The 15,899-nt window shown below is 43.4% G+C and overlaps 1 protein-coding gene across 1 annotated transcript in view; it reads right to left on the reverse strand.

Moving 5' to 3' along the window:
* Positions 1-15,899, reverse strand: part of auts2a (activator of transcription and developmental regulator AUTS2 a) — a 946,702-nt gene that overhangs the window by 32,812 nt on the left and 897,991 nt on the right. The window contains exons 13-15 of the mRNA XM_055657423.1: positions 14,335-14,379; positions 5,531-5,626; positions 3,415-3,486 (exon numbers count right to left, since the gene is read on the reverse strand). Of these exons, the coding sequence (XP_055513398.1) occupies positions 3,415-3,486; positions 5,531-5,626; positions 14,335-14,379 (213 nt within the window). The remainder of the gene's footprint in view (positions 1-3,414; positions 3,487-5,530; positions 5,627-14,334; positions 14,380-15,899) is intronic.

Consider the following 15,899-nt stretch of genomic DNA (forward strand, 5'->3'; position numbering starts at 1 on the left):
TAAACTGAGCTCTTTCAACTCACTTTATTTAACTTCTTTAGGCTTCGGAGTATTTCAGCAGAGACATCTTATTGGGGAATAGACCCCGTTCAAATTCAAATGACCTTATTCAAATGTGTTTGATTTAGCAGTAAATGGTCACTTTGTGGTGGACCCTGGGGGTTAGGCCACTCCTTGGGTCATCCCCCTCGGCTCTTGAGGGACAGGGACGATTGTCTTCCCACTGGGTTTCCCGGGGTGCCTGCTCGCGGGCGTTCTGTGTGTTTGCCATGATTCATTAAACGACGTCTGAACCTGCCTGCGCGTGATCTTTTCCTGACCTCATCCAGGCCACAACTTTAACTTGTAGCTGCCTCTCAAAGCCCCTTCCCGTCCAGGTTCACAGCTGAACTCAGGTTCACGTTTACCTGATCGCAAGTTGAGGACAAATATTCAACTACCCAGAGCTTTTCCAACAAGACGGATAACTTATTTGTCCCGATGCGTTGTGCAATTTATTTCTATTTTTGATTCTACCAATTTTCTCCCGGATTTCCTTTTCTGACACTTTATAGTGTTTATGAGGATTATTTTCCTGTCCTTATCCTACATATGCCTTTCTCCAGACTGAATAAGTTCCCTTTTTAAAAAAAAAAAAGGGCAGTCACGATGGCGCTGCGGTAGAGTTGCTGCCTTACAGCGAATGCAGCGCCGGAGACCCAGGGTTCGACTATGGGTTCTTGTCTGTACGGAGTTTGTACTTTCTCCCCGTGCCCTGCGAGGGTTGTCTCCGAGATCTTCGGATTCCTCCCACACTCCAAGGACGTACAGGTACATATGTTAATTGGCTTGGTAAATGAAAAAATTGTCCCTAGTGGGTTTAGGATAGTGTTAATGTGCGGGCATCGCTGGTCGGCATGGACACGGGGGGCCGAATGGCCTGTTTCCGCTCTGTATCACTAAACTAAACTGAAACTAAACTCCCACTCCTCTCTTATCTCAATAACCATCAGGTTTAACTGTGTTTATCAACCCCCTAAGCCTTAAATTTTATCATGGGGGGGGGGGGAGTTATATAGTTTTCTCAGTGGCAGGGCATGAACAGATGGGTTTCAGAACTCACACCATACACCACCCTTTCTGAATTCAATGTCACCTTTACACCCCTCCCTCCCCCCTCCCCTGTTGCACTCCCACCACCAAAGACTTCCAATATCGCCTCTCAATCTTGCCGACTGGGCAGGAGAGAAAAAGCATTCTGAACGCGGGTGCTTCAGGTCACCAATTTTGATGAGTTAGCGAGTCAGCGCCACCTTTAACATCTCCACTTTCCCTGTGAATATCAAGGGCAGTGTTTCTGCAGAAATGGGGAATTATTCAGGTCGGCACTTCCTGAAGGTCTGCTACTTCAGTGCCTCATTCAAATCAGTGCAATAAGATGAATAAGACATTCAAAGTTGCCTGAATAAAGACGGCTGCAACCGAACTGATCTCTCTGTGAAAGGAGAAGAGGTAGGCACTTTCTTAGTCAGAGGATGGTGAACCTGTGGAATTCACTGCCACAGACAGCGGTGTAGGCCTAGTCACTGGGTATTTTTAAAGCGGAGATTGCCAGGTTCGTGATTAGTACAGGTGTCAACGCTTATGGGGAGAAGACAGGAGAATGGGGTTGAGAGGGAAAGATGGTTCAGCCATGATTGAATGGCAGAGTAGACTTGATGGGCTGGATTGCCAAATTCTGTTCCTGTGACATATGAACTGATAAAATACTGGGAGTGATACCAGTTTAACCTTTTATGTGCTGGTTCAAAGTGTAAGAAATTAAATTCTTACCCTTCTGTTACAAGCCTGGCCAGCTGACCACTGTCACCCATGGATATGTTGCTACCGCTGAGTCCACTGAGTGAAACTTATTCCCAATCATTAGGTTTCACAACCTCATATGGTTTAGTTTGGTTTAGACACACCGCAGAAACAGGCCCTTTGGCCCATCGAGTCCGGGCCGACCAGCAATCCCCGCACGTTAACACTATTCTACGCACACGAGAGGCAATTTACAATTATACCAAGCTGATTAAGCTACAAACTTGTACATCTTTGGAGTGTGGGAGGAAATTGGAGCACCCGGAAAAAACCCACACTGGTCACGGGGAGAACGTACAAACTCCGTACAGACTGCACCCGCAGTCAGAACCCGGGTCTCTGACGCCTCTGCTCCTTCGTACCCCCCCACCCCATGACGAATCTTAATTCGCAAAATGCGCAATGTAACCACTGCAGATATCCTTTGTCCTCAGACAGAACCAAGCATTGGCTTGACACGTATAACACATTTTGGATATTCACTGACGCCCCTGTTCTGCACCAAGAGATTTTCTTAATTCTCAGACCGCCCTGCTTCTCCTCTAATTGAGTGACACTGTCAAATCCCACACCGTGTGCCCTTCTGCACCTTTGGAGCGAGATTCTATAATGAGCGCTAATTAGTGCGTAATATTAAACAGTGCAGACAATTGGGAATAGCAACCGTACCTTCCTTGTGTATGTCAACTCCCAGACTTTAACCTGCCCTGGTGTCCCTTCAACCCTGGCAAGTCTCAAATGAAGCAAAGGCAGAATACTAATCAAGCCCATGCCTAAGTTGTACCATTGAAATAAGATACAGAGGCTTCACAAAGGTGTTGCATCTATTATGCTGTGCACCTGGCTATTCCTATTTAGCAACATGGGTGTACGCCTGTATCCCAGATCATCACACAAAAAGCAAACTCCCACCCATTGACTCCACCCACACTTCACACTGCCACCAGCATAATCAAGGGCCACTCTCACCCCAGTCACTCCCTCTTCACCCTTCTCCCATCGGGCAAGAGGTACAGAAGTTGGAAAACGCATACTCCAGATTCAGGAACAGTTTCCCCCTGGCTGTTATCAGGCAACTGAACGGTCCTCTCACCAGCTGGAGTGCGGTCCTGATCCCCTCCCCTTCACCTCATTGGAGACCTCAGAACTATCTTTAATCTGACTTTATCTTGCACTAAACTTTGTAACATTTAGCCTGTAACTGTGGACAGCTTGTCAGTGTACATTCATAGAGTCTTTCCTTTGACTGGAAAGCACACATCAAAAATCTGTTCACTGTACCTCGAAACATGATAATTATAAATTAAACTATGGTTGGGTAAAATTAACACTTAAATATAAATACCTGGACTTGCATTCCCTCTACAGTCAATTTGCTGGTTCAATCAAACATTTCATCGTAATCATAATTTATTAGCCAAGTATGTTTTGCAACATACAAGGGATTTAGTTTTCCACATAGTTGTACCTATCTTAACAGCATGACAAAATGGCAGATAAAAGACATAGGTTATTCAAGGCACCAATATCAAATAGATGATGTGGTTTTTATAGTAATCACGCAATAAATACCCTGGGGTCTTTCTGCAGGAGGGTATGGGGAACAGCTCCAGGCCTTCCTGCCACGTCAATGGGATTGGACGTCTGTGGAGGAAGATAGAAAAGCCTATTAAAGTGGAAGATCAGAAAGCCATGCCTGACACCAGGCCCACATTAAAAAACAATGGACCATTTGTGGGCATCGTTGCTTTTTGCGTATCTTTCATTCATTTGTTCTATATCACCGCCTACATCTCTTGTTTCCCTTTCCCCCGACTCTCAGCTGGAAGAAGGGTCTCGGCCTAAAACGACACCCATTCCTTTTCTCCAGAGATGCTGCCTGACCCGCTGAGTTACCGCAGCCTTTCGTGCCTATAACCATTTCTGACATTTCAAGATGTTTAATCGTGACTGGCAACTGTCGGAGAACAAAGAGCCATTTTCCGAGTAGAAAAACAGCACCTTATATTTCCACACCATTTTAACCTGCCAAGAAACAACAGGATTTTCCTCCAACTTTGGTTGTTATATTAACATTATCCCAAGCATTTGTCTTCACCTTCCCATTTCAGACACCACAAACAATTGTGTAGAACAGTACAGCATAGGAACAGGCCCTTCGTCCCATCGTGTCCATGCTGACCCTTGTTTACACACCATCAATACGTGAACCCACTGTCAGGGAAGCTCTTCCAACTTTGTGATCTCTAAAACATTTCCCAGTTCCTATCTAGTAGTTTTTCTGTCAGAGCCTGTCCAAATAAATGTCAGATTGTGTGGACGCAACCACCATTTTCTCTTTGCTTTTATCCTGCTTGCATAAATGCCTCGTTGAGCAGTTCCTCAGCTGCTACATCGATCTTTGTTTCTTGCTGACACGGGCAAAATATGAACCAACCCTTTCTTTGGCTTCACATCTGTTTGCCCTATTAAAATGAGCACAGTATAGCTGCAGACTTGTAGCCAACAGGAACAACCTATGGAACTGCTCATGTTCCCCTCTTAACATTGGATTTTCAAAGGCTGCGCTACAAAGGGGCGGCATGGTGGTGCAGCGGTAGAGTTGCTGCCTTATAGTGTCAAGAGACCCAGGTTCGATCCTGACTACGGGTCCTCTCTGTATGGAGCTTTGTATGTTCTCCCTGTGACCGCACAGGTTTTCCCCGGGTGCTCTGGTTAATTTTAATTAAGATTTTAATTTTAATTAACATTAAAAGTAGGACAATTGGCTTCTGTAAATTGTCCCTAGGGTGTAGTATAGAAATAGTGTAAGGGTGATCGTGGTCGGCATGGACTTGGTGGGCCGAAGGGCCTGTTTCCACACTGTATCTCTAAACTAAAACTACACTTAAATACAAATTCCATTATCCACTGTGGGATAACACACTTACAGCCCTATTCTCCATTCAGATCTACATAATGGGTTTTCCTCTTTGTTTACTGAGGCACCCACAAGAGAATTCTTGCCAGGGATTCAATAAACTGGCTTAAAATGGAGGACAGGAACTCTGCTGCTGCAGTTTACAGCACAGTTAATCTCACTGTGTTTAAAATGAAATATAATAACTAGAGACTAAAAGCTGCTTGCAAAAAATCCATTGTTTCTCACCAGATTGCTGGAATGCATCTGCAATATTTGCTTGTGCCACACATAATTCACCATGAAATGAAATTATCAGTCAAGAGGCTAAATCCCATGGACTATTCTAGTGGAATAGTTCTAAAATTGATTTCTTCTAATTGCATTTATCAATTTTGTTCCGACAATCATGAGAATGCTTTCCACAGAATTAGTCAGTAATCGATGAGATCAAGTAATGCGTTCCTGAGCCGACCACCTTTGTGAACGGAGGGGTATTAATTTAAGATGCATTATTACATAGAACAACACAGAGCAGAAACAAGCCCTTCTGCCCACAAGGAGAGTTTACCAAAATCTCTTCCCCCCACGGTGATGGAGTGAAGAATTAGTTCACAACGTGGAAATGATTCAGTTATCCCCCTGTGCCAGGATTTGATCTCACTTCAGCAACAGCGTTTCCCATGCATTCGATGATTGATGAAGCAACACAGCGGAAACACGGAAAGCAAAGCAAAAAAAAAATAATGATTAAATATTGGCAGAGGGACGGACGGACGTCAGGGTTACCTTCGGCTGAAATGCTCCTTGCAGAGAACCAAAAGGACCTGTAGGTGGAATCATTGGAGAAATTCCAGCCATGGATGGAGGGTAGGAATGAAACAACTGTGGAAAAGAAAAAAAGGAGGAAGGGTTCAGGTTTGCTGAATACAACAATTAAGCGCAGCGAGCAAAGTATTTTGCACCTCTTCTGCTGCAATGCCACATGCTCAGTTCAAAACGTGAAAAGGTTTCTTTGAATCAGGATTCGATTTCACCAGCATCTTAAAAGCCAATCGGCAAAGCAGATGGAATATTTTGTTTTTCTGCTGCAAAGGCTGAAAGGAGAACTAATGGGCGCCCACCGATCCTCAGGCTCCAATGTGGAGCCCTCAAACACGACAATGAATATTGATTTATCCTACTTCAAGTAACCCTTGCTTTCCCTCTCTCTCCGCCACTCCCCCCCATTCTCCAACTACATTCACCGTCTACCTGATTAATTTTACCGTTGTCCCGCTGAGTTACTCCAGCATTTTGTGTCTATTCTCAAACACCACAAATCCTTTCTAAACTGGCCCGCTGATCCGAAACAGGCAAACACATGGTGGACTTTCACCACATTTCCCTCCTGTTGCTAATGGCAGCATGCACTGACATAAGCCAACACAAGGATATATTGTGCTCTTGAATTAGCTCCTTTATGGGTCTAAGCTCTCGGCATGCTGTCCCTGGCAATGACGTTATTCACATGGAAACCTTGGCACATGTCCTTTCCAGGGATATTAATATATATTTTTAATGGGAACATTGCTCCATAAGAAAGATATTTCAGATGCACTTAGGAGCAAAAGCAGACATAAACTCAGATGGAATCTGCAGGAAGTAAAATGGCTCTGCCCAAGTATTTCTCCCCTGGAATGGGATTGAGAACATTTCCATTTCCACAAATCCTGATCTTGTTTCCATCAGGAGCAATGGCAAATCTATGACCAAATTCACTGGGATCAGGAAAACTAAGCTAGGTCAACGTCAACTTTATTTTCCAAACATTTGCCTCCACAGATTAAAGGGGCATGTCTGTAATCTGTATGTGAAGTCTCCTATATGTTAACTTACTCCATTCTGGGTCCATTCAAATCTCTTTGGAAAAGACAGATCAAAAGATTGAGCTTCGAATCATCCCTTGCTTACATTTTATGATTTCAAGCATTAACACTGTGTGTAAAAATTGAAAGGGTTCGATTTACCACGCTGGTGGTACTATAATTATTAACCATCATGTATAAAACGAAACACTGTAGATGAAAGAAAATAGCTAACAGCCCCAACTCCACATGTTATGGGTCAGATGCTTCAGCTTTAAAACTCTTTTACAGGGCCCGAATAACAAGCTTACTCCACAGAGTTGGTTTAGGGAATCCCATGGCAAAGGAATGGTAGATCAGATAAAGGATCGGTGGGCTGGGGAGCATAGTTTAGAGAACACTGGTGAAATCGGTTCCTGTCAGAAGATGCAATATGAAAGGATTATTAGCAACCAATGCATGTAATGAGGAGAGCGAGAACCTGCAATTTATGGAGATTAAACAAAAAAAAACAATTTTGTTCCGCATCAGACACAACATCTGAGAATTAGGATTCAATAATAGTGCTAAAGATTCTAATTTAATAACCCACGCTTGGTCTGTTAATGAGTCAACAATGGACGTTTAACTGTACCAAAGACTCTGCCAACAACAATTGTGTGTTGGACACATAGAGGTACAAGTCGACAGTCTCTCCTTAGATTTTTCTTCTTCTTCTTTAGGGAAATATTAGCTTTCACGTGGTATCTTCCATAGAAGGATGGAGGGAGTTGGCCAATGGGCATGAGAAGAACTATCATAAGCAAAATTATCCAGAACCATCACTTACCGTTCCAAATGCGTCAGTTTAGTTTAGTTTAAAGATACAGCGCAGAAACAGGCCCTTCGGCCCCCACCGAGTCCACGCAGACCAACAATCCCACTACACTAGCACCATCCCACCCACTAGGGACAATTTACAATCTTTACCGGAGCCAATCGACCTACAGACCTGTACATCTTTGGGGTGTGAGAGGAAACCGGAGCACTGGGGAAAACCCACGCAGGTCACCGGGAGGATGTACAAACTCCGTACATACAGCACCCGTAGTCGGGATCGAACCCGGGTCTCTGGCGCTGTGAGGCAGCAACTCTACCGCTGCGCCACCGTGCCGCCCTAACTTCCTCATCTACAAAAACCATATCCTCTAGGATTTTAAGGCAGCCATTCAATTTGCTCATTTCATTTCATCCATGAGGCCACTTACCCATCAAATATTACAGTTTGACAATGAATTTGAGCCACGTAAAGAAGCCAGAACTGTGTTAGTCCAGTTCTGACAGAGTTATGACATGTAGTACGTTTCAACTGTGTGTGGCAACCATCTTTGTTCTGATAATCTATGCTTGTTCCCGTCTGAAATTAATCTTAATCTGTGGACCCAACAAATATTATTGGAACACAAGACTAATGGAAATTTTTTTTACAGCCTAATCAACCTTACCCTGGTTGAACGATCAACCATTGGACTTAATTCCAGATCCAAGCATTATCCAGAACAAGGCGCAGTTTGTGGCGTCTTCTGCAGATATGTTATGTCTTCTGCAGATAAACCCAATGCAATGGAAAGCAGCAATAGCAGCAAAGAAAATGTATGGCTGTTACTGATTATTGGCATGGAGATCTAAGCTTAGAAGTAGTAACTGAATTAAATCAAATATTTTGACTGCATCCAAGTAAAGAAACCTCTTCTCTACAGCCAGCGAGGAAATCCAGCCATGCCTTACGTTGAGGGTTACAGCCTCTTAAATTGTGGAATGCACAGATTCCATCAACAAGCATCTAATGTTGCGATGAACTAAATTAAGCAGTGGGTATTGAGTAAGTAATGTTGAAATTAGCTTTCACCAAGAACGGCCTATCAGTAAAACTGAAACTAGACAGCCCCTTAACTTTGAACAGATGTGATCACCAGAAGCTGGGGTTCAATGAAATCTAACTCAATCCTGTTTTGCATATGAAAAATGTTGTCTGACCAGACACATTATTCCCTTTTGATCCTATACTGAATGAAGGATGAAGAAATCTTGAGCAGATTAAAGCATAAGATTCTGAGTTCAGAAACTACCAACAGTTCTTTGTGGGCACTAAGGTCGGTTTCATTTTTGTATTAGTTTCAATTCTTTTCTCAGAGTAACTTTGAGTGAAAGTGAATTATAGCTACAAATGATTTTGTTAAAAAAAAAAAAAAATCTCAATGCATATCGTGGATTGTAAATTAATCTTGAATGTAGAACATACAGCATAGGAACAGGCCCTCTGGCCCACAATGCTTGTACTAAACAGGACACTTTGTTAAATTAATCTCATCTGTCTGTAGATTATCCATATCCTCCATACCCCCTGATCCCTTTAGCCACAAGGGCCACATCCAACTCCCTCTTAAATATAGCCAATGAACTGGCCTCAACTACCTTCTGTGGCAGAGAATTCCAGAGATTCCAGAGATGTGTGAAAAATGTTTTTCTCATCTCGGTCCTAAAAGATTTCCCCCTTTTCCTTAAACTGTGACCCCTTGTTCTGGACATCCCCAACATCGGGAACAATCTTCCTGCATCTAGCCTGTCCAACCCCTTAAGAATTTTGTAAGTTTCTATAAGATCCTCCCTCAATCTTCAAAATTCTAGCGAGTACAAGCCGAGTCTATCCAGTCTTTCTTCATATGAAAAAAAACTGTCCACCCTATCTATGCCTCCCATAATTTTATATACTTTGATCAAGTCTGCCATTAACCTCTCACATTCCAGAGAAAAAAAAACTGTCCACCCTATCTATGCCTCTCATAATTTTATATACTTCGATCAAGTCTCCCATTAACCTCTCACATTCCAGAGAAAAGCAATCCAAGTCTATCCATCCTCTCTCTGTAGGTGAAACCCTCTAATCCTGGCAACATTCTGGTAAAGCTCCTCCTCACCCTCTCCAAAGCCTCCACATCTTGCCTGTAATAATGGGGCCGCCAGGACTGCATTCAACACTCCAGATATTGCCCAACGGAGCCTCATCATAACTTTCTGACCCTTTATATTCAATACCCCTAGCAATAATAAAGCCGAGAGAAGAACTGTTTGCTTTGTTTCCAACTGAAGATCATGTTCTTTATTCTGTGACATCCCAATATATTTAACAAAAAACCTGCTGAAATCTCTTTAACACTTCATTTCATTCTAACAAAGTTCAATACTTCCCTAACTAACAATTTGACATTTTGGATGATTAGATGAGCTGCAGGTGTAAAGTGTGTAAAACAATGGAATGCAAACCATGGGTTACAAAAATAAATATGTTTGAGATAATTAAATTCTCTCCATTCAGTGATAGATCTCGACCAAACCTAATAGTCTGATGATTACTACTCATTTGAAATCTAGAAAATGTGTTCAAAGGACATATCATCTGGGTTCCATTTTATATGGTTAACGCAGATTTTTTAATGTACAGTTAGGATATCCAAGAGAGTAGGTGGGACACTTGTGCGGTTAGAACAAAATTGGTAAATCGCGCACAAAGGTTGTGAGTTCTGAAAAGTTCCTTTATATTTTACTTGGGAGTGGGTCGTTCATCGACAAAGCCACAAGACGGGCTTCCGAGAGCACTGGCTTCATCACTCGGCTAACCTGCTTCGTCTCGTTACTACTTGTAAGCTCTGCAACTGATCAGCAACTTAGTGGAGTGCGTGTGTGTCGCATGGAAGCACACCAACAACCAAGCAAAGCTTTAGATGCAAGGGATTTGAGGATGAGGCAACAAAACAGCTCTGCTGTGTGGATACTAATGAATGTGGCAGAGTCAAAGAGCAGCTGGTAGCAATGATTAAAAACCCTTGAAGCACTGTCTGTAAAGTGAGATCTCAGGTGCGCAACAACCCTATTTGTTTGTGTAAAACAAGGAACCCAATCAGATTTCGAACGATCGAGGAAAGCCTTGCCGTTTTGTCAAATCGGGAGAACATCATTCAATGTGTCAATTTCTTAATCGGTAACCTGATGATGAGATTATCAGCAAGGTATAGACATAATTTTCTTTGTATGCTCATTGTTTTCAATCCTAGCCTGACAGCACTGACCTCCTGCTCTCATTCAGTGAATCTGAAGAGATCCCAGACTTGTCAAGTTATTCCCCTTCTTTCCATTTTCCTAGCTAGATATAAACTTCCAGAACCCAACACTGGGACTCGCTAACCATCCAATGGACCAGAAAAACACCAATAGCTCTTACATGGCCAAATGAGTTTAGTTTAGTTTAGTTTAGAGATACAGCGCGGAAACGGCCCTTGGGCCCACCGACTACGCAGTGCCCAGCGATCCCCGCACATTTACTCTACCCGAAAGCCTAATCTTCAGCCTTCTTTTCTCTCAGCCAGTCACTGTGCAAAATCTGTTCTTACTTTCCTGTAAACGTCCACTTTATTCCTTTGTTTCACAATCGGGAAGAGCTTATATATCACAAACCCAACTTCTCTCACAACTTTTTAACTGGGCCTCCTCTGCTCCATATTCAAACTGAATCCAGCACCAAGTCCAAGTGTGCTGGTGATGGATGCTTGTTGCTTTGTTAAGACTTCTAATGGCTCGATTCAAAGCTGGCAGACATCAGCAAAGCTCAGCGTGCCACTTAAAAACACTTCAGTGGTGACAAAGGATTTAATTTTGATTCTTCACAAAAAAAAATCATACTGAGACAAGAAGCCGTGGAGGAATGCAAGTTAAAATAGGAACTTGATTGGATTCAGCCCAGGAAATAGATTGTGGCCTTTATACATCTGTCCGTTGTGATTAGTTCAAGGGAATTTCAATGTGCCTTTCAGATCCAGGCTGTTTAAATCATCACAAAGGATATGGGTTCTCAAGGCAGGGCTCTGATATGAATTAAATTGCACAACGTGTTAAATGATGAGCACCACGAGCACCATCCTTCCCCTGTGTCTGCTCTCAATTTAAATGACTGGTGCAAATGGACAATTCATAGCGCCAGAGACCCGGGTTCAATCCTGACTACGGGTGCTGTCTGGACAGAGCTTGTACGTTCTCCCTATGACTGCGTGGGTTTTCTCAGGATACTCCGGGTTTCTTCCCACATTCCAATGCCGTGCAAGTTTGTAGGTTAATTGGCTTCTGTAAATTGTCCTGAGTGTGTAGGTTAGAACTAGTATATGGGTTTGACGGTGGGCCGGGGTGGACTCGGTGGGCCCAAGGGCACGTTTCCACACTGTATCTCTAAACTACACTAAAAACGAAACAAAGGACATGAACATTATGTGTTGGAGAAATTATTGGTTCCTGATCCATTTTACTTGCAATTATTTCTTGGCCAATTCACTCATTACAACAAAATGTGCCTGGAAATATTCTGTAACAGAGAGCCTGACAACAAGGATGTCCTGTTAAACATAAGCTACATCAATTCTCCTTTAACCATTATACAGGATATAAAACACACCTGGCATCCAAGTTGGATTGTGCAACATCCTAATGTGTTGGTTTATTAATGATGATAATTATAAAACATAATGGTTAGTATCCTATAAAGACCTTGATGAATATCTGCACAGAAAGTCTGGACTAAACTTGTCAAAATCTAATTGCCAGAAATTTACCCAATAATATTTGCACTAAATTGCTGGATCGTGACTCTCTCAAAGAATGTTCTTCAGCTAATCCTCCCACAATATCCCCTTGTTTCATCTAGAATCATTGCTTTATGCAAAGGTGCCCTTCTGTAGATATTAGTTGCCATCTGACCCTTTGTTCAACTTGGAAATTCCTCACCTACAAGCAAATGTTGGTTATTGGTTGATAAGTCAAGATGGGAGTCAATAATGAGCCACCTGCACATTACTTCCAGTCTACAGTATGTCACTGACCAGCAACTGGCAGTAAGAATTGTCCTCTTCCACACTCAAATGCTAAATCTTAAGAGTCATAAGTGTGATACAGTGTGGAAACAGGCCCTTCAGCCCAACTTGCCCACACCGGCCCACATGTCCCAGCTACACTAGTCCCACTGGCCTGTGTTTGGTCCATATACCACTAAACCAGTCCTGTCCATATACCTGTCTAACTGTTTCTTAAATGTCGGGATAGTCCTATCCTGAACTACCTCCTCAGGCAGCTTGTTCCATACAACCACCACACTTTGTGTGAAAAAGTTACCCCTCAGAATCCTATTAAATATTTTCCCCTTCACCTCAAACCTATGTCCTCTGGTCCTATGATTCCCCCACTCTGGGCAAGAGATTCTGTGCATCTACCTGATCAATTCTTCGCAAGATTTCGTACGCCTCTATAAGATTACCCCTCATCCTCTTGCGCTCCAAGGAATAGAGACCCAGCCTACTCAACTTCTCCCGATAGCTCAGACCCTCTAGTCCTGGCAACATCCTCGTAAATCTTCTCTGAACCCTTTCAAGCTTGACAATATCTTTCCTACAACATGGTGCCCAGAACTGAACACAATATTCTAAATGCGGTCTCACCAGCGTCTTATACAACTGCAACATGACTTCCCAACTTCTATACTCAATCTTCTGAAGGAACTGTTGCTGAAACCAGTGTGTTTCACCACAGCACCACATGCATTTATCCACAAACAATGCTTATCCTTTTTGCTCAATGATAGTTTAGTTTTATCCAAATTAAACATGCAGGTCCAGTAATCCTGAAATAGTGCAGAATTCAAGTGGCAACTTTCTATTCTGCTAGTGAGCACTTCCAATGGCCCTATTAATCATTGGTCACTTACTGATCTTCAAAAGTGATCTGTAAACATCCAAAGACATCTTCAGCTGCTCCCAAGCTAACACAGCTGCATCTGAACTCAGTTTTTGTTATCCTCCAATAGAAATCTGTCCAAATATATTTGGACAGACAGATTTCACAAATATCTGTCCAAATATATTTTAAAAGTCCTCTCTAAAGTCTTTGTACCATTGGTCTGGGAGTTGTAGAGTGAGAGTGCAGAATCAGGCCCTTTGGCCTAACTTGCCCACACCGACCAACATGTCCCAGCTACACTAGTCCCACTTGCCTGCATTTGGCCCCTATCCCTCCAAACCTGTTCTATCCATGTATCTGTCTCACTGTTTCTTAAACGTTGTGATAGTCACTGCCTCAACAACCTCCTCTGGCAGCTTGTTCAATGTAATCGCCACCCTTTGTGAAAGAAGGAAGAAGAGGAAGGGGGAAAATACAGTATTAACCCCCGAGGCATTAATTTCCCTGCACATTTCAGTCAACGCCACAGACTTCCTGCTCAATTCCAATTTCAATGAAATATGAAATTATCCGAAAAGTATTTTTACAGAACAGAACAACTAAATGGCCATTAAAGTGAAACATGAGATCTCATTCCCTCTCCACAGCAGCTGCCTAACCTGCACAACTATTCTGTTTACAGTTCAAAACCATTGAAGGCACATCATTTTGTTTTTATACAGAGAGTACTCTGACTTCCCCCAAATAATACTGCTTTGCTCATTCCGTTACTTAAATGAACACGTTTTTGACCCAGCATCCAAACTAACGCGGCAACCATCTGCTGCCACGTAAATAGTGCCAGCAGAATGTCCTCGACAAGCTGTGAACAAAATAGCCCTCTTCTAATTAGTGCATTCATGAGCAATAAGACGAGAGCTCTCAGGCTGAGGTTTAAATTTACACAGTGCTTCAAGGGTGGAGCGAGCTTGGTGTAATGGTGAGTTCACTCACACTGTGTCGGTAGAAAGGGTCGACTTTTGTCGGGTATTTCTCAAACTGCAAAGGAATCAAAGCATGTAAGAGAAGTTATGGTCAGCAAATATGCATTGGCTCTTGCTGTGACCCCCAGGCTCCATAGAAAACAACACGCCACACCGAACCTGAAGCGACATTGTCGAAACATCGTCATTAATTTGACCCCCATGTTGAGCCCCTCAGCAAGCGGACCGCAGAAAAACACCTTTGACCATAGGTCCATCAGGCAGTGGGTCAGTCAGCATGGAACGTCCTGCGGGCACTGCAGGGAAATGACTCCGTGGATCCTGTGGCGTGCTTCCCAGGGCAGACTGCCCAGCTTCTCTGGCGAAGTGCCTCATCGCCAGAGCTCACCAACAAGCACCAAGACCTGGCTTGGCTGGCGGTGAGGGGAGCCCTCCCAGTCAGATCCTTCCTGCACTGTCGGATCCTCACTACCCCAATGCCCAGGCCTAGCTGAGAAAAGGCACCTCCTCAGCCACAGGGAAGAGAAGGATGTAAAATAAGCTTAAGCTGCACTAAATGACTCGTTGGAGTTTTACCAATGGATATCCATTCATTTATGTGGAGAAAGGCAACTGGGGTATGAGTTGGTCAACTGAGGAGAGGTTCTCTCCTAAAAGTTCTCCATTTTTAGCTTTTGCTGCTCTTTCTCTGAGCTCCAGCAACCCAGCTTCCATCTTGTTCTGTCTGAGTGGAACTTGTGCTTTCTTCAAGTGATTGTTCGGGCTTCCCTTGGGTGCTCTAATGTCCTCGCATATCTCCAAAGTATGCGGGTCGGTCAGTTAATTTGAGACTGTAAATTTCGCCACACCGAGCAGGTGGACGATAACATCCAAGAGGAGTTGATGGGAATGCGGGTGAGTAAGTAACAGGGGGAAGTCGTGGGGCGTGTGTCTGTGACCTGGTTTAGATTTGGGCTGTGGGTGTCAGGGGTTATGGGAAGAAGGCAGGAGAATGGGGTTAGGAGGGAGGGATAGATCAGCCATGATTGAATGGCAGAGTAGAGTTGATGGGCCGAATGGCCTAATTCTACTCCTATCACATGATCTTATGATCTAATGTTCTATAATGGCCTCCTTCTCTATCGTAATGAAATACAGTACGTTGCAAATCTTGTGATATCTTCTGTGTGAGAGGGCAAGGCTGTCTAAAGCACAAATCCCTCAGGCCACTGTCAGTGCTGTATTTTTAATGAAGTCCTTGCCAATCATTTGGATTATCCCCCCCATTACAGTGGGGATAGGCAAACCTGAGGGACATATTAGGTACCATCTAGCCCATCTCTGGTACACTGCAAGCAGCCCACCCCTCTGCTACATTTGGCTTCCCTGGGTAGAAATACTTCACGATTCTACTGATTCAGAACATTATTGGCAATTTACACATGTGAGCCTCGGCTTTTCTTCCTGAGAAACTCAAGGTGCAGATAGAGTGGCAGTAGATGTTGCCATTGGAACCCCCTGGCACCTTGGTGCATGGATGAGCTTATATGACCCTCGAGACGCATGGTTGAAACCTTGCACAAACTATGTTGCCTC

This window comes from Leucoraja erinacea, chromosome 28 (assembly GCF_028641065.1).
Source record: "Leucoraja erinacea ecotype New England chromosome 28, Leri_hhj_1, whole genome shotgun sequence".
Taxonomy (NCBI): domain Eukaryota; kingdom Metazoa; phylum Chordata; class Chondrichthyes; order Rajiformes; family Rajidae; genus Leucoraja; species Leucoraja erinaceus.